This window comes from Zonotrichia leucophrys, chromosome 2 (genome assembly GCF_028769735.1).
Source record: "Zonotrichia leucophrys gambelii isolate GWCS_2022_RI chromosome 2, RI_Zleu_2.0, whole genome shotgun sequence".
Taxonomy (NCBI): Eukaryota; Metazoa; Chordata; class Aves; order Passeriformes; family Passerellidae; genus Zonotrichia; species Zonotrichia leucophrys.
Window position 1 is genome coordinate 67,870,334 of NC_088171.1, and position 24,393 is coordinate 67,894,726.

The following is a 24,393-nucleotide window of genomic DNA, read 5'->3' on the forward strand; positions in this document are numbered from 1 at the left end:
TTCAAAAATTATTCTGGACAGAGAAGGGCAGGAGGGTTTGTCATGGGCTGCCTCCCACCATGCTCTGCTCCAAAGGACAAGTGTGTGGGAGAGCACCAGGGCATTTTGTCAATCCTCTCTTACAAAGGAAAGCTCAGTGTTGACAGTACATCTGCTAGAGGATCAGAAAATGGAAATTGTTACTCTCCCCTACCTCTCTTCTATCTCTGACACCTTGTCTGTTATTCATGGTTTTGACACGGTGCTATCACATGTATCTATCTCGGGCTGTGTAATAGAAGTGCTGTACCAAAAGAGTGCAGAGAAACTTGCTGCTCCCCCTATCAGGTTACAGCACACATGTACCACTGGAAAAACTCTTTCTGAAGTCACTTGATCAGATTTTGTTATTGGTCATATGCATTTGGAGAAACGTCTTCAGTACTGTCCCATGGATTATGTACAGGTAATGAGGGGGATCGGATCCTTCATTTTATCTAAGGAGTCAAAGGCAATTAAAGTCAAAGGATTTTAAAGGAGGCAATTGAAATCAGGTGACTACTTTTGTTTTGGTTTATTTTAGAGGCAGACATTAAGGTTTTGAATCTGTTTGTCTTGCCATCAGAAGCAGTCAGGTTTATCAGAGTTAATTTTAGAGAACTAAAATATAAACCAAAAGCACTTAAAACCAGCAACATCTTTCATCTTTTTCAAGTGAGTGTGTTTGTAAATAATACAGTATGATGAAACAGACTTCTAATTGTGTGTTAGTGTTTCCCCTGTAAGGATGCTGTGCAGGGAGCAGAATTCCACTAAATACTAAGAGATCAGCTCCAAAATGTAGAAAGAGGTCCAGGTGGTTCCCTGACATCCACATGGAGTTGATGACCTAATCTTCTTTCTCTATAACTGAGGAACTCCTTTACTCTTTTACTCCTTCTCCCACTACTGGCCAACAGGCTGCAAACCAAGTGTCCCCTTCCAGTGTGTTTGCTGAAACTCTGGTAGCTCCACTCTGGCCACGTGCTCTCCTCCCACTCTCATGCCTGTACACTTTTCTGGGGACAAGCACTGGCACTTGAAGGGCTTCAGTGCCTGCTACCAGGGCTTGCCACTCTGCACAGCCCTGCTTAGGAAACAGGATGTGTAAAGGAGTGCCACTGAAGTCCTCTCTGATGGTTTTTGGCCAGGAAACAAAAAGGAATGCTCAGTTTGAGCATGGGAGGTTTAAAGCTTCTGTGCTGGTCTCCAAAGTCTCCCCTGGAGCAGCTGAATGGGACCCTTATGTGGGATGGGTGGGTTTGGGTCTGCACCAAATCACAGCACTGAGTGGTGGGAAGATGGGGGAGTCCCAGTTCAGGGCACACACCTTCTGTATTTCACTTTGGATGTATTTTCTGATGGAAGGTGAAATGTTCATCCCCTCTCCTTTCTTCTTTATGGAATTGCTTTGCCCACTGCTAATTTAAATCTCAGGGATAAAAGAAATCTTTGTGTTCAAATAAAAACATAAAGCTTCACTCTAGAGGCAATTAAAAATGAACAGACAAAATATTATAATATACTGAACAATATGCAAATGCTTTTTAACTTTTTCCACAAGAATACATCTACAGATCTGTATGCCATTGCAGAGATTACTCTGGAGGGATTTGATCCATAAAACAGAACAATATACTGACTTTTGATCTTTACTGAAGTGGTGAGTGAATGGAAATACAAAAAAAAAAAAAAAAAAGGGCAAAAAGGAGGAAAACAGCACAGAGGGTAGAAATTGTGGAGAATACAACAGGAATTTCTGGAACATTTTACGCTTCAAAAATATGCACATGTGCGTTGTGAACTGCTCCATGATTTTTATGGGATCTGCCTCAAAAAGTCTGTCAGAAATGTTAGGGAGCCAAGGCTCTCATACTTTGGGGCCAGACTCTGACAGTAATGCCAACTCAACAGGAAGGTCCCCAGGAGCCTTTTGTAGATAAAGTGGGCACACCATGCAGAACACTGATATCACAGATATCAACAACACATAGTCACTGGGAATGGTTCAAATGCCCAAAAACTTTCTGAGGCTGGAAATGGCAACGACAAATTTTTGCTGGAGTAAATATTACTTTTACCTCAGATACTGCAACTAACTTGACAGAAGTCAGAAGTGCAGTCTTCTGCCCAGATCAAATTTGTCCTGCCGAGCAGTCTGCTGGTGGAGAAAGCTGGAGTCTGTGACAGTGAAACCCTAGTGAGAGACTCTCTGTTACCTCTCTTCTCGCAATATTGAATTTGCTAGTTTTTATGTCACTTACAGCTGATGGTACAATAGAAAGACAAAGCTGATGGTTCTCCATCTGTCATCAGAAAGTTGTCTATCTGGCCTAGGGTTGGTTAGTTAGTTAGTTAGTTAGTTAGTTAGTTAGTTAGTTAGTTAGTTAGTTGTTAGTTTCTCAAAGATTCCTCCTTTTCCTATAGCCAACCTACACTCCTACACTACAGAGAAAGGATTAATTAAAATAGAAACAGAATAGAAGCTGGGGAGGGGGAAGCTGGAGGGAGAGCCATTGTGATGAGGTAACTTTCTCTTGAATTAATGTGATTAGGTTGTGTTATGATCAGACTCTGTCATGGAAAATTAGTCCCAAAGATGACCTTAAGAGATCATTAAACCATATTTCCTTCTGAAGGCAAGTGCAAATTTATCAACATCATCCCTGACAGATGTGTGTGTAACTCATCCTTAAAGATACCCAGAGATGGAGGCTTGAAGTTGGGGCCTCAGAACTTAAAACCCTTTAGCCAGCTATAGCAATGAGCAGCTGTGATTACTAGAATTAAGCTTATATTCTAAGGAGCTAGAAAAATCAATCATAATTTAAATATCTGAGTGTGTAGGCTAAGTAGCAAAACCACAAAGATAATTAAATATTAAGCTTTGTACACAGGTGAGACAGTAAACATCCTGGTTTTACTGCCTTTTTCAGTTTGTTTGTATGGGTTTTATCCCTTTATTTAAAAATTGAGTGCTTTCTCTGTCTTTTATGGTACAGTTTGGACTAAAGACATGTAAATATCTTAATATCTTTTGGTAAGGAGGAGCACATTGTTTGGTTTTAACTGAGAATAATTTTCTATCTTCATTTCACATGGGGTGGAGGTGAGTAGTGGTGGGTGGCAAGGCAGTAAGTAACCAGTTAAGAGTCTCCAACTTCTTACCTGCCTTGACATGGATTTGCAAAAACTGCTGCTGAGAATCCTTATCTAGTACTTGGGTTTATCTGGTTTAAATGTCTGGATAACTGCTTTTGCCTCTTTTGTGCTTACTATGGCTTTCTTTTAGAATCCTTTCTCTCCAAAATTGCTGAGGGATGTATGGGGAAAATTGTCTGTGAACTGAAGTCTTGACTTCAGAATTAGGTCATGAGTTATTGTCTGAGAGTTTGGTCCTTAAAACTATACTGTCAGCAAGAATCATTGAAATTGCTAGGAAATACTCTGTTAAAAAATCAGCTTGGTTTTACCTGCACAGCAAAGGAGGCTGCTGTTTGTACTTTCAGCAAGGCTGGAATTTAGACATTAGTTAGGCTTGTTTTGTGGCACAGACTTAGTTCTGGCACACACCTTCATCTCTCTGATATTTTGCTCCAGAGCCAACGTAGTTAAGGCTGCAGTGTTTTGAACTGAGTGCATCCTTTACAGATATGAATCCCTTTTCTAAAATGGGGAAAAGTGAAGTATATTGTGACTGACAGCTCAATCTCAGTTTTGCATCTAAGCAAAACCCTGGTCTATGTGCAAGGCAGGAAGTGAATTGCAGAGCTTCACAACCAGCACAGAAACCTACATTCTGCTTGCAAATACACCGTTCAGCACTTCCACAGGGGCTGTTGTTTGGTCCCCTGCAAAAAAAGCAGCAATCCTGGCGTGGAATAGGATGTAAAAAGCTATGTTGTGATGCACTCTCACAATGAGACTGCCTTACAGCAGGTAGGAAATCTTCTAATTGCTTACAGGATGTGGTGGAAGGTTGCCTTCATTCAAAGGCTTTGTGAGAAAATGAAACTGAGTGTGGCAGAGCAGGACTTTGAAGGTTCAGTCTGCTCCCATGAAACTGCAGTTAGGTCAGATGTGGTACATGCAAAGGGAAAGTGAGCCAGGATCCAGCACCCTTGGGTCAGTATGGACAGCAAGATCTGGCATTTATATCTAATGAAAAATGTGAAAGTAGCTCTAAGCAGGATGAGCTCCATCCAACAGTCTGCTTTTATTTTGGTTCTTTTTCTCTTGCAGTCGGAGTGGGTTTAAATAACAATGGGTCTGTGTAATGAAATATCTTAAAATGACCTAGAAAGGAGGTTTAGCTGACCCTGTGTGCTTATTCCCAGCTCCCAGAGCTGTCCCTTCCTTTCTTTGCAGAATCCTTTCATTCCTAAGATACAGTGTGGGCAAGAATACACACGTGCACAATACGCATGCTGGCAGATTACTCAGGTGCTGGCGGCATCACAGTGTGAGATGGCATTAAACAGGCCAAGGTGAAAGCAAATCAGCTCTCACTTCCTGCCCTTCCCATGCCAGCACATGGTTACTATCCCAAGGTGCAGTGTGTCCTGCTGAGGGAATTGTTGAGGAGCAGTGTCATGCTGGCTGCAGCCATGGGAGGTCTGCTGGCATCACCTGGATGAGCACAAGCACAGCATCACTGTTCAGCCACTGCAGAGGATCCACAGTGTCCCCAAAATATTGTCCAGGTGCACAGGTGTGTTATCTGTGTCCAATGCATTGCCTCAGCATGATCAGTGGGAAGGCAGAGTCCAAGTACCCAGGGTGGTGATGGTGGAGAAATACTGAAGCAGTGGTAGAAAGCTGTGTCCTAATTCCACCAGTGTGGCACTGGGTTTTTTTTTTTGCACCTCTGATGTAATCTGCTGCATCAACAGGCTATTGAATCTACCAGAGTCTGTCCAGGGAGTGTTAAGATCACAGAGGATTGAGCTGCTTTTTTGAAAGGCACAAGTCTCTGGCATTTACTGAAAACTTTCAGATGAAATCTTAAAAGTCTTGAAATTTCTAGAGGAGAAGAGAGAAACAAAAGACATGAGCATAGTCATGCTGGGATATTCTGTCATATTTAATGCAGTTCATAGTAAATGTGTGTGTTTAAATATGTATTCATGTCTTTGTTAAACGGTTTCTCTACTTATGATTCTAGGAGTCCTTAGTTAAGGACTTAAAATTAAGAGACTATATGGTTTCACATCACCTATATTTGCAATCTCATTGTAGAAGAGAAGTATTGTGGTAGTTTCTATTTGGTGCATTTCAGGAACAAATACCTGAATCTGGTTTATTTAGATACACCAAACATATTTAGTTGCAATGATGGAAGTTATATAATATTTTGGAATGTCACTTTGCCTGAATGGAAAATAAACAGCCCCTTGTTTTTCCCCACCTCAAAAAAACAAATAATTTGGGAATTGCTTTAAATGCTGGAAAACACCCACCAGAGGTACAAAATGTAGAAACAGAATTGTCAGCTTTCCTGAATGATTAATCCTGGATTTCAAAGGACAAACAAAAATTTATCCCAAATGATCATTTTCAGGAAACCACAACTAAATAGGAGGACAGTTTTCCATTGGCCCAGTTGAGTTTATTTCCATCTCTACTTCATGGTATCCTTTTCTCTGGTTAGTTCCATGGGAAAATTCAATGTTAAGCATTTCACTACCTGTGAAACAGGTTATGGAAAAGCAATGTAATGAAAGTTTTGTGACTTTCAGAACACATCCACTCCCAGGCCTCTCAGGTTTCCTATTTGGAATGAAGGGAAGGACACAAGCATAGGACACTTGAGGACTGGACCTCCACCTCAGCTCCCTGTGTGCTCTGCATCACTACCATGCAGCAGCAGAGCTCTGGGTTGGGTGGGGTGGTGCTACCACCCTTGCTTTGGTAAAGCCTGCAGGGATATGCCTACAGTCCATGCTCCAAATGGGAATAACATCACCATTTCCAACAGGTTTGTGCTCTTCTCCTCACTGTGTGTCACGGTTTTCTCTGCCAACAGCTTCATTGATCAAGGCATAAATGAAGGTAGGGAGCTGAAATTTGCTGTCTTCTCAGCACTGAGAGGATTGCTGGCTCTGCAACCTCTTAGAAGAAGGAAAAACATGAAATCACTTTGCTCCTCTTCTGCAGAGAAGTCATTAACCTCAGTAACAGGGAAGGGGGTAGATTTTTAAACCACATGCCTGGGGGGATAAGACAAGCAACTGCTCTTAATGTCAGCATTGATATGTCTGAGTAAGTTAGACCCTTTCTGAAAACAACATAATGAGCAGAGGTTCTGACTGTGAAGCTTTAGCCCAAGTGGGTGGAAGAGAACAGGGCTTGCAAAAGGAAGGCCAGACTCAGGCCTGTTTATGATAAAGGAATATCTACATGTTTACATTTATCAATGTGAATTTCAATGAATATATATATATATATACATATACTTTTATATATATATATATATATATATATATATATATATATATATGTAATATTCAGTGTGAAAAATAAAAGGCTCTTCACAAATGTTTTGGTATTGTGCCTTAAAAAATGACACTTTCCACTGCCAGTCATGACTTTAAGTCAGATTATAGCTAAAAATATTGAGGGAAGGATCACCACAGCAACAATCACATTGCTCCCCTTCTGTAGAGGAAATGGAAAAACACTCAAACTTTGCCAAACTGAATAAATTACTCAGATTATCAGAACTGTAAGGAAAGCCATATTTAAGCAACTCTGTGTGTTTTTATGTCTGGGAGTGTGTGCAAATGTGTTAACTGGGTTGCAACTCATTAAATACTTAAGTCAAAGGGGGCAACTCTGAAAATATGCTCAAGAGACAAAAAATTAGTGTGGTTGTACCTTAACTGTCCAGCAGATACCATATGAAGGGTAGAGCTCACTGCAACAGTGGGGAACTCCAGTCCAGCTGCAGGGCTGGGCTCTCCTGCCCATGGTGGCCTGGAGATGGGATGGAGCACATTGATGTTCGCTTGGTCTTGGGCCAGCATGAAGCCGAGAAAGGGTTGCTTTGATCCCAGAGATGCACTCTTACTCCAGTCTCATAGCTGCTTGTACTTATGTGGCATAGTTTGCTCTGCCAAAGTAAAACATGTCATTAGCCAAGGGGGGAAGAACAAGGGTGGAAGGGTGAGGGGGCAGGAGCAATATTGTCACTGCTTGAACTGAGGCACATTATGCAGGAGTCTGCACTGGAAACCTCCTCTTACCAGGCTGCCCACACTGTCAGTGAAGATAGGACAGCTTTTTTAGAGGCAGTCCAAGGACGTGACTTAGAACAGTTGAAATGATGTCAAGTGCTTTGGTGAATTCATACTGCATTAAAGACTCTAAAATCATCTTATGGAAGCCCAGAGCACATGGCTTTTGAGCACTGGAAGAAAAGGCACACAGTGCAAAGGCTGTGTGTTCCCATTCTCTTGCCATCAGTATGAGCACTTATTTAGCTGTTTGTAGCTCCAGAATTAAACCCTGGATTGTTGTCTGTCCAGGGGGCTGCTGTCACTTTCTGGCTTGGATTTCTAGCTTGAAAGGATCTTCAATTATTTTTGGGATCACACATTTTAAATAAATGGTGTTTGACTGGTCTGTGTCTTTAGCCTTTTCTACTTTCCAGATTCACAGATGTTTTGCAAAGGAGGTGTGTGCTCCTGCTGAACAAACTTAAACCTACTGATTACAGACTTGCTTTTCTTTACTCTTTTTTTATGTAGGCCAGTGCAGCTTGGGCTTGGCCAGATAACCTAAGTGATGCCAATGATATCCTGGCCCCATTTGAAGTGTCTACTGAATGATGGGTCCAGTATATGTTGTATCTAGGTCTGTTGATGCAGACTGAATTCCAGTAATGACCCATACCTGAAGATAACATGGCTGGAAAGGGGTTCCAATGGCTTGGAAGCATTGCAAGAAGCACATGGAGCTCTCTCCTGACTTGTAGGACATGCTGTTCAGGGCCCTCGTGGGCCAGTGCCAGACAGGCACATGAGCAAGCAGGAGGTTTCAGTTTGATTAGGCTGAAAAGGTAGTTGTTGAAAAACAGGAGGTAACAACAACTCTTGTTGTTACCTCCAGCTTGTAAAGAGCAGTTAATGGTGAATTTGGTTGCTCTGCAGTATTCTGCTTTTTTGGTTTTTAAGTGCAAATTTTAAAATTCTCATTTGAAGAGTCCTATGGGCCCTTGCTCTCTTTTCTGTCTTTTGATGGCTGCCACCTTGCTGTGCCCACTGTGGCTCCAGGGCCTTGCCACATGGCGTGGGTTTTGTGCTGGTTGGTGGTGACACTGAGCCATTACAGTGGGGAAAAGCTAACAGAGGCAGCTGGAGATAATGAATCCTACATCACCCAGGATCGAGGACAGGAATCCCAGAGCTCAGAGGGTTTTCATGGGGGTCTGGTGCAATCTTGATATGTGAGTGACTGGAGAGGATGAAAGCACATCTGGATGGGCTAAGGAATGCATAAGCACTGGAATTCTAATATAGAATTCACTGGAATTCTAATTCTAATTCAATGCTTGTGCATTAGTTGGTTTGGTTTATTGGTAGTTTTTTTCCCCCATCTCTTTTTAAGATTTGCTTTTTTTTCTGGATAAGAAAAGATGAGTGGTACATATGGTTAGATGTATGTTATTGTGTGTGGAGCCTTTAAAAATAAAGTATTCCCCAGACAGTGGTCTAGAAGTAAACGCTATGCATCAAAGCAAGATAGCCCTTACAGTGAGTTACACTCTTGTTTGTTTCCCCTGTAGATGTTATTTCTCTCTTTGCTAGTTTGATTTAATTTGAAACAAAAACTATTCCGGCTGTAGGCAATTTTCATCTAGGCATTCAGGAAATGGAACAGGATCAGATCTACAGAAAATACAACTGCAGAAGTCCTGCCAGAACAGCATGTTGCTTCCTCCACCATCCTGTCAAAGTCACATCTGATGAGGATGTCTACTCTGTACCACCCTGACCTACCTGTGAGGAGGACGGATTCTGAACTGGATGATTATGGACACTGATTTTCTTTCCTCTTCAAAATTACTGTCTCCAAACTAAGGTCTGTATGTTATAACCAACACTCCGGTCGAGAAAACTGAAACTATTCCAAGCTGTAAAACTCATATCTGAGTTCCTGATGAGATAATACGTTAGAAGACACAAATTTCTTCCATCCAGATTTATGGGATGAAAGCCTCAAATATGAGGGATTTATCTAAAGCAGCTGTGGGTCTTGCCTGCATTATAGTTTGGGAATAACAGTCTTGGTGGCCTCTAAGCTGAACTCGGCCTCATGGAGTGCCTTTCTGGGGACTGGTTTATTCTGTTTGTTGTACCTTCCTGTCAAATGTGATGGGAAATCAGTGATGAACAGGAGGTCTCTAATCTCCATGGATACTTGTCTCTGCATGGTGTCAAAATCTGAGTTGGCTGTTAATTTTCTCATATTTTGCATATGACTAATTTACTTAGGAAGGGAGGGAAAGGAAGGAGATTATTTGAGATTGAAATAAAAAATGAGAGAAAGAAAATTTGGCAGTGGTTCTCAATTGTAGCTGCTGGGAGGCCTCCAGAAGCCTGTCCCATACCTGCATCTCCCAAGCCTGTTGTCAGCTCTCAAGCTTTGTTCTGTGCTCAGAGCAGGGTCTCAAAGGAACACAGCTGCTGCAGCTGCTTGCAGACCAAAAGGTGACCTTTTGAGTAGCTGAGCCATGATGCATTATTTAGTGCATTCCTGGCTAAAATGGAAATGAAATATTTTTGTTAGCACAAAGATTTGTTTGTCCTTTCACTTTGATGCATCCTTTTTGCATCACACAATAGCGCGGTGTGCACAGCACTCTTTGGGGTTTCTTCTGGGCAAAGTTGGTAAGACTTTGAAAAAACACTGACTGTTTACTAGAAGGACCCTACTAGCCAGATGTAATAGATTTCAGTTTAGAGGTACTGAGTTTGCAAAAAAACAACTTCTATTTAATAATGTGCAAGAGTGAAATCTCCCTGGTGAAGAGCATGTCTTTAGACTATCAGCTGATACTGGTAAGTACCATAACCAGCTGTTACTTCAGCATGACGTGTTTTGCTACTTCCAATTAATCAAGAGCTTCTTGGAAGTTGCCATAGCAGGGCATTCATTACAGGGATGTTTAATGAGTAGAATATTTGTCATTTGCATAGAGAGAGGCTTCAGCAGTGATCCCAGTGATCTGTGATTGTCAGGTATTTGGGCACTCTCTGTATCGTGTTGGGTGAAGGAGGGGAAGCAGATGGGACCAATTTTTCACAATGTCTGACATTAAATTTCCTATATGGTCTTCCAAACAGAGATTCAAAGAGGCTGGAACCTACCTCTCCTGCTGACTGTGAATGAAGACTGCAGTATATTCAGCTACAAGTCCATCTGCTCTTTAACTTTTTTTTTAAATTCTATCTAAGAGTGTTTTTCCTTTGAAGTTTCTAGCACCATTTATGAAGGCTCAAAAGGAGTATTATTCATATGTTTCAGATGAGGAAAGCTAAACTGTCAAAGTAACATCTGACTTGAGAGTAGCCAGTATTCTCCAAAGCATCAGCATTTAAGAGGACCTGAGAAAAGATCCTGTGCCTACCAGGAAATTTCACTGATCTCATCAAGCCACAAAACTCAGGAAGGAGGAAAAATCTGCACAAATTAATAAGTGCCCAGTAGATCATGCTGTCTTGTTGAAAACTCCAGTGGTAACTGGGCTTCTATGGGATTATTTTTAGCAGTAAAAGAGTAGATGGTGTAAGATAAGGGAAGAGGGATTCCATAAATAGCTGCATTTCAATTGCCTGTTTGACATAATCTTAATTGTTACAACAAACGGCACAAAATGACAAAAATGAACACCTTTCTACTCAGAAGATAAACTGTTTTTAAATAGAAAGGAATGAAACCTAGGTCTATTATTTTTAGAATCCCAGTGAACTAAAATGGACAGGACTGGAGAAGCAGAGACACCTGAGCAGCTTTGAAGACATTCCTCTGGCATGTTCTCACTGACTCCGAGACCTATTTCCAACCACAGTGTCTGCTCATCCTAGTGCAGCACCCTTCAAACCAACCTTTCCCAAAGGATTCAGCAGACATGGTTGAGAAAAGAGCTAAGCACAAGCTGGTAAGCACTCGCTGCAGGGACTTGTAACTGCTGTGGGATTTAGTCAAACAGTAAAGTACAAGCTTCTACTATGACTCATCTGGTGCAAAACTAGTGCTAAGTATTGTACATAATTAAGACAGCATTATTACAGTGAGATGGCACTTCTTTTTTTGGTATGGTTAAAGTCATGAAAAGGTGTAATGTTTGCAGCCTTCAGAGCTGTGAAGATGAGGAGTTCTGATAGGAGTTCATTCTAAAAGATATCATGGCTACAGTGAGTTTAGATCATAATTTGCATTACTGCTGAAGCTTTACATGCATATTTCTGTTGCCTTTGTGAAAAGCTCTGGTATTTGTGAGAATAAACACGACCTTAGACTCATGTTCATTAGATAACACTTGCAACACTGGCCTCTCTACACATTCCAAGGGTTTTCATAATTTTTAAACCCATAAATCAAGTTTGTTTTTTTTTTTGAGATAGAGTTTTAAAAGAGACCTTAATGGTTTTTCAAGCAACAGGCACAAGAAATTATATTTGCCATTGAATGTAACCGAAAATGTAATGTCAGTGAGCTAGAGGTTCAACATTTGAGCACTGACTGTCAGCAGGTACAGAAGTATTAGTAAGACATTGTCACTACCAATGGGAAAAGTTGAAAAATTTGCTTACTTGTCCCAACTTTTTCCTTCAGCCGTCCACAAATCAACTTTGCTTTTAGTGAATGCATGATCTTGGTAAAAATTTATTGTGATACAATGCAAAAAAATTCAGCTTATTGGTCATTCTCAACCCAATTGCTGAAGTTACTTGATTCTTGTTATCCTTTACTAGAAACTCCTATGGTGTTAGGATTTTCTTTCTGTTCATTGGTTATCTGTCTGACTTGCAAGAGCAAGGTGGGAAAGCAGACTGCAAGATGGTGACATGGACCATTTTAAGGGACAGGACTTTAAAAGAACTCATTTCCACCTATGTATTCCAGTGGATGCCTTTGTAGTATGTTTATGCTCTCATTGGAAAACCTATTGGCTACCTATTCAACCTAACTTTAACACCACTTTTCTTATAGTTTCCTCACATACTTTTTATGCTGTGTTTCATACACATCTCTAAGGAATTATTTGTGTAAGTTACAGGATCTACAGAGCCTCAGGAGGAATCCCAGGCAAACAATGCACTTGGGTGAAGACATCTCAACAACAGCCAGTGAGCCCTTTCTTTTTGTATCTATAATATTTTACAAGTCTGAAGATTCTGAATTCCAAGGGTCTTTCTGAAAAAACGATCATTTAATATAAAAGATACATCAATTCCTGTTTTGTTTGCACTGACACTTTCTATATGAGTTTCCAATCTATTAGTGAAGCAGTAAATGCTCCCCCAGCAACCAACCATTGATGTTTTGAAAGCAAATCAAAAGCAGTGCAAGACTGTTGAAGAAAAGGGCTTGAAAGGAAAAGAGTGAAAGATCATACCATTCCTATGGTAGCTGAAAAAGTCTGTGAAGATCACAGCTGAGAGAGGGATGGTCCAGAGACCAGAGAGAGACCAAGGACAAGATGTCTGCCTGCAGAGTTTTGTCCTTACATGCCTTCTTGCAGGCTCACAGCCTAAACAGCACAACTAAAACTCTGTAGGGTTGATCTGTTAGGGGCACCCCGCCAGAGGTGGAATTGTGTGAGAGGAAGGATAAGCTAAAAAAGGAGAGAGCACATATTGACCATAGTTTTTACCTTGGACTTTACCAGCCCTGACAGGATTTCTGGACATGTAACAGAAAAACTCTGCATGCCTGTTCTTTGTAACATAGGGTTTTCACTTCAGCTGAGGGGCCAGGGACCTTGCTGTGGGTGCATGCTGGAGTTACAGTCCTGATGCACTCCCAGCTGCTCTGACTTTTATCTTTATTCCAACCATGAGCTCACTACAAGCCCAAAGGGAAAAGTATTTGTATTCCACTGCGCACGTTGACAGTAATTTTGTGGATGCAGCACAACACTGTAGAAAGAGACAGGTATATGGAGCATTTAGAAGGCAATAATTTCTTCTAACTTTTTTATTTATTTATTATTTTTAGCCACACTCCAAACATTATAGTGGGAATAGCAAGGGAAAGAACTTGCAGACTTCACAAAAATCAAAGCCTGCAGCTTGTCCTGGATGGGTTTATTTGGCACACATCTGTGATTATGAAATGAATTTTGAATTGCTTTTGAACTTCATCTGGGTAATGATTCATCCTTTCGATTTCCCTTTTCCCTCCAGAACATCCGCCATTAACAAACCAACTAGTTGCAATGTTTTACAATCCACATTTGAACTAATGTCTCAAAAGATTGCACATTTCCTTGAATAAACAATTACTCAGATCATTTGCACAGAGATAAGGTCAGTCTTGGGACTGAAAAATGAATCAACACCCCTCTCTGGCAACCGTCTTTGAAATAGTCATAAAGCAATTGCAGTAAGAGCATGTTAAACTGCAACTTCATGTTGCAGAAATGCTGCATCAACAGGCAGCTTAAGTGTTTCTGTACAAACAGATATTGTACAGCCTTGGTTTGGTTGAGTGGAGCCCATTACAGAGTTTAGGCACATGCCTGAAGATGGAATTACACGACTGAAGTTAAGATGTGCTTAAGCGTTTTGTTGTGTTTGGCCTACACGCTACATCTGTGTTTGTATTACGAAGAAAAGCTGTTCTACAAGACATTCAGGCATTTTAAAAATGTATTTTTGTTCTGAACTGGAACAGGAAGTTTTATCTTTTAATGAAATTTAGGAGATCTTTAATTCCAGAAATCTTGTAATTGAGTGTACTTAAAACATTGTGTGTCAGTAATGTTGAAATTATTTGAGACATTAAGATTGAAATATTGCCTGTCCACATATGTTACTTAATTAATTAGAAGCAACTGTTAACTAAGCATGCCGGGATTGCCTGGGTTGTGTATTACCACCCCCTGGATACGGAAGGGATCTGTGGTCTGGTCTAGCTTCTTGGCTGAGATGCAATGTTCTGTGAACATGCTTCTCAGCTGAGCAGTAAAACAAGGACGTTCATCTGTGCACAAAGTAGACCTGGATCTACTAAACCCCGCTCAGTCCAACTGGATTTAGGTAGGGACATCTCAAGTGTCTTGTACCAGGTCTTTGCTGCAAGTGCGTCAGAAATGCAGGGCACAGACTCTGTACTTCTGCTTTTAGGTGGTTTGGGTTTTCCTTGGCTTGTTGGTTCTGCCTTTGATGTATCCAAGATGAGTTCATACTGTCCAGGAACCATGGTAGTTTGGGCACAGCACCATCATTTTCATCTGATGCTGTACATGATAACTGAGCCTCTCTGGAGCTGAGGGCTGCAGCCTGCAGCGGCCAGCCAGGGTGCAGAACTAAGCTGCAGCTACCTAAAGTCAAGCTGGGTCAAGCTGGGTCTTTGCAGGAACTTTAATGTTACCTTCAAGCCTGTTCTGCCATCGACATCCCCCTAGCTGAGGACTACAGTCTGGCTTTAAACTTAAAAGCTAAAATTTGCAAATTAAGCATGTTTTGGTAACTTCTTGTGAATTATATTCCCATAATCAGTCGTCATTTTCTTGAAAATGTTTCAGTATTATGGAATCAGCCTTCACTATAAAGAGACTTATGCACTGGGAAGAATTCAAGAATTCAAGCAATTCAATTCTGTGAGTATATAGCAAGAATGATAGACAAGGTCTTACCAGACTGAATATATTGCTTGTTCTGCCTGTGTCTAGATATAGTGGGTGTTCAAAAGGGAGTAGATATCTGGAAAAAGGCTGTGAATGGGAATGATACTCTGCTCCTTTCTGTTTCCCCTGCTCTTCAAGTTACAATCTCTTATCTCAGCCTCATTGCCTGATAGATCAGGTAGGGTTGATCTCCAAACCAAGGGCTTATCTGGGTAGGTGAGCTTAAGAAGACTGAAACAATTGCTTTAGAGAGGAAACTTTCTGTGGTCAAGGCATATGGCACCTGTGGTCAATTTTATTCAGACAAATATTTCATCTAAAATGGCCTTTCCTGTTTAAGTCTCTGGGTAGTTATGGCTTTGCTTGGATGTCCTGCCCTTTTCTTTTGGGGTTGAAATAAATATCTGAGGTTCACAGTCTTTGTATCCCTGTCAGCTTCTGGGTCAGCTGGCCAGCAGAGAGGTGGTCTAATCCCATTTTTGAGATATTTTCTTTCATCTTTTAAGGCCACAACTACAGCAAAACATAAATTTAGTTGGAGACTGTGAATATTGACCCTTATGACAATTCCCTCTGCCCTTGCTTGTCTCCTCTCTTACTCTTCCTGAAAGAAACTAGTTTCTAGTATCCAACAACAGAATTCTTTGGATTTAGATGTGAATAAGAATAGGAGTGGGAACCTGGATTCTATGTTCATAATAATTATATTATGTTATATTATATTTTGCTGAAGTTACTACATGGTATGGTTTTATTTCTGTTTGAAGAAACAGAACAGCTTCACAAATGAGTATAAAAAGATGTATGTGTTTCCCCAAGCTTGTATGTGCTTTACTGTAATCTGACACTTACTGTAAGAAATACATATTATATAATTGGCAGTGGCAGACACATATTCTGATAGAAAAAAATATGGATTTAATGATACACTATGTATCACTGATAGTGACTTGCAGCCGTATTTCCATAAAAGTAAAGAATAATTTAGCACTTGAAAGTCAGGCCTCAAAACCAAAATAAAATGTTTTTCTGTTTCTGTACCTAGCCTTGGATATATCTGCCCTCACTGCAGACATCAGCAGTGTAGACACATATGGCAAAACCCATCACCCCAAGCTCCTTTTGCAGTCAATACAGGGAGCAGGCACTTTTAGGCCATGATTCATCTGACCTATTTACATGTCTGCTGTAGGAGGAGATGAATCACTGCCTAGACTAGATCTGTGCGGAGGATAAAGGGAGCCTAAGATGGCCAGCACAGATGTAGATGCTTGTAAAGATCTACAGTTTGAATTTAGGCTTTCAGTTTGGAACAACAATTTTCCAGAGAAGAGTAAAATTTCCTAAGCCATGTCTTTCTAGCAGAATATGTGTATGAATATATACATCTATGGTATCTTTCTTCCTGCAACAGAAACATTTTAAACAATATCTTTTGAACACTGGTCCTGTAGCCCCTTCCAAATGTTCTACCATCTGAAGAGTTGCCATTTTATCTCTGCCTCTGCCCCTCTTTTACACATACAGACATGTGTACACATACCATGTTTCAGAGCTGGGCCTTCTGAGTTTTCAGCATTAACTTAAAATATATTCCTCTGTGTGTGGTAACTAGGGCTGCTGTTACACACAGACAGATATTATAACTGGGTTTGTTTTTTTAAAAAATCCAAAGCAAAATATGCAAACAAAAACACCAAATGAAGATTTCTGTAATTTCCTTCTGTTTAAAAATAACATTTTTATTAGGTTTTTTTTGGTTTTTTTTTTTTCTTCTAGGATCTGCTCTACTCTGCCCGCAGCCTTGGTAAGGCAGAGCATCACAGGAAGAGGAACGCGAATTCCTGTGAGACAAGTACTGGTGCAGAGGAGGGGGGAAGACAAGACTTGATCATATAAGGAAGAGTGAGGCAGGTTCCTAAGTAAAGCTGTGAGACAACAAGAGAGAGGCACAGTTGTGTTTTTATGCACAGAAGGCCAGAGTTGTGTCTGGTTTCTTGAGGGTGATGTCCTGGCAAGTACTCTGGCGCACATGCTGTAGTATAGTGTTCCAGTGCATCCGTACATCCATCTATGCTGCAAATGGCACGGGAGTGAGATTTTAATAAAAGAAGAAGAAATGAAACCACCCTGTTGGAGAGCTTTACAATGCTCAGCTGCTCCTGAGGAGTGCTTGGTGTAGCTACAGCAGGCAAAACATCCCTCCCATCTAGTCACTGGCACACAGCACAGCAACCCATTTATGTGAGCACCTGGTTGATCAGTTTGCCTATGACAGATCTTGGCACACCCTCTCCTCTGGCTGTAAAGCTTTACTGACTTGTGTGTTTTTTCCCTCCACAAACTCTTGTCTGGCATGGGAGGACTTGGAACAGAACAACTCTGGCTCTGGCAACAACAGGAAAGTACATTTTAGATAACCCTTTATGGTGCAAGCTTTGCAGCCATTTAAGGGCTTTTCTGTGGGGTTGGAGAGGAAGGGCTTTCCATCATCCAAAGTCTATTGCTGTGGGAAGGGTGCCTGTGGCTGCAAACGTCTCTGGCAAAGGCCACAAGCATCTGAAGGCTGCTCTGAGAAATGGATATGGGCTCACAGTTCCCCACAGGGTGCTGTGCAGAAGTGAGCACTCTTCCAGCGGTCATCCCAGTGCATCATTCATTAAACATAACACCCTACAGGAAAATCAAGGCTTTGTGTTTTCCATACCCCCTCCTGCATCAGCCCTGACGTCAGTAGGTTGGAACAAGTGAAATTAAGGCCAGTGCAGTCTAATAGGCGAGGGATAGCAAATGCTAAGAAGTCAAGGTGATGAGAAAATACCTGCCATCTGGAGCTGTCATAAGCATGAATTTACATCTCTCCCCACAAAATGAATAAATCACAGCCTGCAAAACATTACTTTCCCTGGATGCAAAGTCCCACTCCTGCTGCTGCCACCAAAAATTTTGGCCTCCCCACTTTCTGTGTGGTCGGTGGCTTCTGCTGAAAGCCCCAGGGTGACGTGCCTGGGCAGGGAGAGGCATCTGCAAGCGCTGCCTGCTCAGGCGCCGTGGCTGGAGCACAGGGAGCCGCTCTGCTGCAGCCGCTCGCTCCAGCCCTGGCTCTGATGGAAAGTTTTCCTCCTGGCTCTGACAGCACCGCAGCCACTTGGGGAGGCACATGACTTCCTTGGGAGACGGTGTTTCTTGTTTGTCTTGCAGGCCTCCAGCAGGCATGGCACCGAGGCAATATTTATATCAGTTTTTGTAACATCATCACAGCAGCTGTAATTTTGGGAACTGAAGTGCTGGCTGGAAGTAGGAGAGAGAGGCACAAAGCACAACACGCCACATAGAAATGTGGATGCAAGGGGGAAAGAAAAAGAAAAAAAAAGGCAAGAAAATTGGCAATCTGCCTCCTCCCCCAGAAAGCTCATTGTGTTCCCCAGTGCCAGGGGTGCTGCTTGCCCTCCAGATGGTTACCACGGGGCCCATCTGTGTAAAAGCAAATCAATGGCAATTACAGCTCAGGATGTGTGTGATAGGATCAGATCTGTCCCCTCAGGGTCCTTGCACTCCTGGGGGAGCAGGACAGGGGAAGGGGAGTCCTCCAGCCAGGTGGCTTTCTGTGCTACAAGCCAAACAGTGTTCAGCAGCCTTCTCCTACCCTTCAGCTGTGAGAAAGCACAGTGCAGCACTTGTGTGCAGGTAACCAGGCTGCCCCCAAAACTGCTGCAGCCCCATGCTGTGCCTTGGCAGGCAGCCCTAGCAAGCTCCTTATCCCACCTACTGGTGCAGTCATGCTGCTCCCAGGTGCCCAGCTCGGATCTCTGACCCACACTCTGCATGTGTCCTGACCTCTGTGGAGCTACCATGCTGTGGCTGGGAAATCCCCAGGGAGATAGGATAGGAGTCCTTGTCTTCCAGATGATTTGCTTGCTGCTTCCCATGGGAGGTATTCTCTCCTTTTCTGCCCCCTGGCTTGATTTCAGTGGTGTTTAGCCATTGGAGGTCTGAGAATTCTCTGGTGCTGTGGGGCTGGAAGTCACAGCTGCCTGAAAGACAGTAGGGTTGTCTTCTCTATGTGTCCTTGTTTCTTCATCTGCCCGGCAGATGCAGAGGCGAGTGAGTGCCCTTGGTGGGTGCCACGTGTGCAAGAGGGGCTCTCCACTGCCCATGCAAGTTCTCAGTAGGTGGTTTCTACCTCTACTGCCAAACAGGAGCAGCTGGCAGAACAAAGGCTTGAATTCTTCCCTCTCCTTAGCTTTTTCTCCATGTAACTCCACTGGCCTGTTGAGTTATGTCTGACAGAGGAGGTGTCACAGTGTCTCCAGTTGCCTTAAAGCTTGATGAAACTGAAGAAAGTCAACATGAAGCTAAAAAGCTCCCACAAGGTGCAGCCCCAGACCTGTCAGGTGATGCACATTTGATCATGGGCAAGAGCTGAAGGTCATTTGACCCAAATATAGCTGTGTAGTGCAAAACACCTTCATTGTCCTGGACAGCACAAGGTCTCTAGAAAAAGCTGGGCTCCCAATGAGCTCTCCAGTTCCTGTGTCCTGCAGCCCTCTGAAAGGACTGCTGTGAGGACCTAGCAGGGGAACCATCACTGTGTCTGCCTGGGAGGACTCCTGAAAACCAGCACCTGAAGCTGCATCACAGGCTCTCTGAGGCAGAGACACCACCAAAGTCTGGCAGCGGGGTAAGCATGGCTTCTTAGACTGTGTGCCTCAGAAAATACCCTCCAGTCTCCCATTTCATATGCTCTTGCACCATAAGTACTCCTACTTGGTCTCAAAAAGAACTGAAACTTCAATGGCCAAGTTGTTTCCTTAGCACAAACACCCTGAAATGCTCCTGGTGAGCAGAGTTGGGGTAAGAAAGGCTGGGAGGGGAGGGAGGAAGAAAAGACATGCCAGCTGTGGTGGCAGATCATCCGAGGTGGCGCTGGGAGGGCTTGGCAACCTTTCAGCATTGTCCTATTGCAACAGGAAGGAGGAGGATATACAGAGATTATTTAAAAGCCCCCAACATTTTCCCTGCTTCTATTGCACTGCAGAAATTCTGCAAGGGAGAAGGGAAAAAAAAGACTATCTGAAAAGAAGGTACCCTTCATAACTGAAAAAATTTCCTTTTAGAGCTTACTTCTATTAAATAATTGCTACGTTTTAAATTGCTGTTTTCAGGGGCTTTGGGAAGAAGTTTTCTTCTCAGTCATTAATATTTTCTTAGAAGGGCTGCATGGCTTTTTCACTGTTACATGCTTACACTGAAATAGATGTGAAAGCAGTTTTCAGTAGCTCAAAAAGAAGTCTCTGAACAGCCTACATCTAAGATTTCCCTTAAGGACATTAGTGGGAAAGAAATAAGTGGATAAGTGCTTTTTTCTTTTCCTTTTTTCCCCTTTATCCCCCTCTCTCTTCCCCCCTCCCCCTCTTTTTCTCAAAAGTGGATTGTCGGGGTGCAGGAGTTAGCCCTGTAGATATTGGGTGTTTGTGTGCATAGGGACAAAAATACAGTTCTCCACTTATCCACAGACTGTTGCAGGCTGTAATATTTGGCTTGATTGCAGTATGACTTATAATGTCATTTTTATTAGGGAGAGGTAGTGTGTGATGCACTTTCTGAAAATATAATTTGCTATTTTGGATTCAATAACGCTTTTATGGAGAAATGAGAGAGTGAAAGATTTTCCAGTTATTTTACCTGAAACTTCCTAATGTTTTTAGTGCCCTGCTTCTCCTAGACAAATACTTCTCTGTTAGACTTCCCTCTCCTTCTCCCGCCCCCTCCTTCTTCTCTTATTCATGTGTTTTGATGAACACAAAATGCCTTCCAATCCTTAGAGGGCTGTACTTATCATTAGACTGATGTTTTCTGCCTCTCAGGTTTTATTTATGTAAGTCTAAAAATGTGTAGCTTACTGGCACCCCACATTGCTTTTGGCTTCTCCCATCTTGCATGTGCCATGCTAGCTCACATTTGCTTTTTCTTTGAGCTCTCTCTCTCATGCTATTACAACTTTTTTTAGCACAGGATGTCTGAAACAACGAGCACCAACGAGGAGAATAAACTTCCTTTGAATGGGAGAAGAGCCATCCCACCAAACTACTCCAATGATGAAGAAAATGAGGTTCCTGAGATGGAAGCTTTTGGAGTGATACCCAGAGGATTTAATCCCAGAGGTACAGTGTACAATTAAGCTGTAAATATTTTTACAACTTCCATACTCTTAGCACAGGTCTGTGAACTAAACCCAAACCACTTTTTCCTTACATATTTCCAATTCGGACAGTTTTTCTTGCTGTTCACGGGAAAACTTACTGAAACCACCTGTGTGTATGGAAGTGTTGGCATGGGTTATGGGTATGGAAAGTGAGGAGTAAAGAAGCTGGATGATCACTTATCAGCTTGAACTGTGGGACTGGTTAAAAAAAGGCAAGAATGGTTTTTTTCCAGTTTGATCACAATCACAGAAGCACTTAAGAACCTACTGGCTTCAGGCATGTCTGTGGCAGCATTGGAGCATAGGGCCAGAAGGAGTCTGTTCTCTTAATGGCCTGTTTCATTTGTATGGCCTTAATCTGCCTGTGAAGCTGCTGAAAAATGTTGTCTGGCAGGGAAAACTTTTGCTATATATGTTCAGTTCACTCACAAAAAATAACATGAGACTAAAAGATGTACCCATATGATTTTTGTATTCTCCTGTGAAGAATGTTTCAATCTTTGGCCGGGGAAACAAAGCAATATCATGATAGAGAATAGACGAATCAAAGTATGTTCCCAATGTTGGCTCTTTGGAGTCAACCAGAAATAAAAAATATGCAAGATCTGGTTTAAAAGAAAACAGGATTAAATTCTGAATGTCTCATTAATGAAATTATGTTACATTTTTTGCCTATTTGAATTGAACAGCAGAAGTTGTTGAATGTGGCAGCTCAGGGTAGCTGGATGTAATACTACTTAATGCTCATAGGGGACTTTTCATCCAGAGTTGAAGGAGTGCTTAATAAATGTGGACAAGAATTAATTACTGAATTTCACACATTGGGAAACAGGCAAAGAGATTTTAAGTGACAAGTTGCAAAGCATTATTTCTGCAATCCTAATCATGTGCCTTAACCACATTCCCCTCCCCACACACCCCTCCCTACCCCCATCTTAATACACACACATTTCCTTTCAAAGCATTTATTTTTTAAAAAATGCCTGAGCAAACCAACTGGCATGTTAAGACTGCAGAAATTTTGCTTGAACCTAATTCTGACAACACTGTAGCTCTGGGGCAAGTGTGTGTGTTTAAACTGTCAAACGCAATGCAGTGCAGGTCCCAGCTAGACACAGTTTCAAACCCAACACTCTCACAGAAACTGGAGATGTATTACTGTGGGATACCTTAGAAGGAATGCAGCCTGTAGCTAAAGCCCACCAGTACCAAGAGAAAGATTCCTGTTGCTTTTTGATGTGCTTCACATCAGGCTCTGAATGAAGTGTGGTGCCTGTGGGCGGCAGCCTCCTGCTTTTCAGAAACGCAGTGGAAACTTTGGAATGCTGGGTCAAGTGAGTTGAGGCAGGAGCCCAACATGTCCTTAAGGTGATGCTCTGGTTGAGAAGAACATCCCTTGTCCAAAGCAAGAGTTTGTGGCCATTGAGTAAACCTGGCTATGGGACTGGTATGGCTGAAAAATAAATCTGTGCATTACAGCAGGACTCTTTGTACAGCTGGATCACCTCTGCTGTGCAATTCTCTCCAATGCCTGTAGCCAAAATATGCAAGGGGTGACCTGAGGGGTCCCTGAAGGGACTGCAGCAGTGTTTCTGTTTTGGTGCCCATCAGCAGTGATCTAAGCCTGTGGCACCAGCTGATACAAGCGTGGTCTCTGGACATACTGCTTGGGGCAGGGTGCTTAAGTCACCTGTCAGAGCATGTTAAAGGTTTCTTGCCCCATGGAGCTTGACCTGACATTCAGGAGCTGGGCTTACCCCAGAGCCCTCTCAGTGTTGTGCTTGGGGGATAAAATGGTTGTCCATGGGCAGAGCAGGAGCAGCACAGTGCAATGAGGCCCTAGAGCTGGGAGCACATCCTGGCAGAGAGCTGCTTGTGACACCTTCCCTTCTCCTCCACACCCCTTCACTTCTGGGCTGTCCAGATTTTTCTGTGGTGGTTTCCAGACTTCATTGCCATAACACACTGAAAAAAAGCATGCAAATGCTTCTATCTCTGCTGTTACAATGGAGGTGTTTTCTAGCCTTTGGACACCTGATATAAACATCCAAACACCTGTGTCTTCACCTGTGTCAGATTGTAGTCAACACAGAGCCATCCAGTGAGTGGAGGTGAGGGCACAGGCTGTCCGGAGAGTCACTGGATGTCAGTTCCATGGTGATCTGTGTCCTCCTTTCAGCTCCACTGGCTGCAGCAACCAGCCATCAGCTGGCCATAATAACTTGTTACATACCAGGCTCACATCATTTAGATGCCTAAATTTAACAGAATTCTGCCCTTGATCTGTGCAGTGTAGGAGTCTACAGCTGAGCTAGTCACCCTCGTTTCCCTTGACAGCCAACAGAGAGAAACAGGCATTTTTAGGGTGTGATTCACTTGACCTATTTTAGCTACTACTCTCGGATGAGGTAAGACCCTGTGCTTGCCTCGCTCTCTGCTGACACCCACTTCGGCTGCGCTGAATCACAGCCGGGGCGAGCGCGGCGCCGGCTGCGTCCCCAGCGCGGTCAGTGCGCTGCCTGCTGCTGGAGCTGCGGCAGGAGATGCTCACGATGGGGACGGAGCCCTTCTTCAGCAGGAAGCCTGTGGCTCCGGGAACGTCCCTGTGCTCGTCCCGGCCAGCTCATCTCACCACAGTGTGTCGTGAGTGGGCTCGGTGGGAGGACGCATCCCTGTCATCCGGCTCACCCTTGCAGAGTCCGGTGAGTCGCCAGGCGTTTGTGCTTCCCCTGCTAGCGGAGTGATGGGCACTTCCTTTGGAAATTCACGCCATTTTTTTGTAGTAATTCAAAGTCCTTCCTCTCTGGTTGTTTGAGGAAACCTGATGTTTGGAGGCTATTATTTTTATTTGAAAAATTGCTCAACTTTGTGTTCATTTATTGCCCTGCAAGCTTAACATTACACAGGCTTTTAGAAGGCATCACACTGTTGCCTCTCATGCAGCAAACTGAGCAACAGACCAGGCTACAGGCAAACCCTCAAGTGTACCTGACTTCAAAGGAGGTCTCGACTTGCCACCTGTCCCTCACAGCTGAGAATCGCCTGGAGCTTTCCTTTGGATCACACCCTGGTGCTGGTCCTAGCACATCCCATTACCCTGCTCATGTTTTGCTCTTTGTAATTACCATTACTGTAATTAGCACAGGCTCAACCATGGGTTGTCTTCATCTGGCAAGCTACACATACATTTTAACACTGAGTCTAAAAACAAAATGTATTTTTTGCAGATGTGGATGGCTGTGTTCTGACAGGAGCTGTGTAAAGTCCTGTGATAAAATGAAGCAAATACTGAACTGAAAGCCCAGGGTGGCTT

General features: G+C 42.8%; 1 protein-coding gene across 3 annotated transcripts in view; it reads left to right on the top strand.

Annotated features, from left to right (window-relative positions):
• Positions 1 to 19,918: 19,918 nt before the first annotated feature.
• F13A1 (coagulation factor XIII A chain) overlaps positions 19,919 to 24,393 on the top strand; it is a 59,489-nt gene continuing 55,014 nt past the window's right edge. Inside the window, exons 1-2 of one of the 3 annotated variants that reach the window (XM_064703423.1) lie at positions 19,919 to 19,959; positions 20,886 to 21,039. In XM_064703423.1, the coding sequence (XP_064559493.1) occupies positions 20,892 to 21,039 (148 nt within the window). In that variant the 5' untranslated portion in view covers positions 19,919 to 19,959; positions 20,886 to 20,891. Of the gene's footprint in view, positions 19,960 to 20,885; positions 21,040 to 23,352; positions 23,489 to 23,515; positions 23,783 to 24,393 lie in introns of those variants that run through there. The other 2 variants (XM_064703426.1, XM_064703424.1) reach the window with 2 other exon arrangements.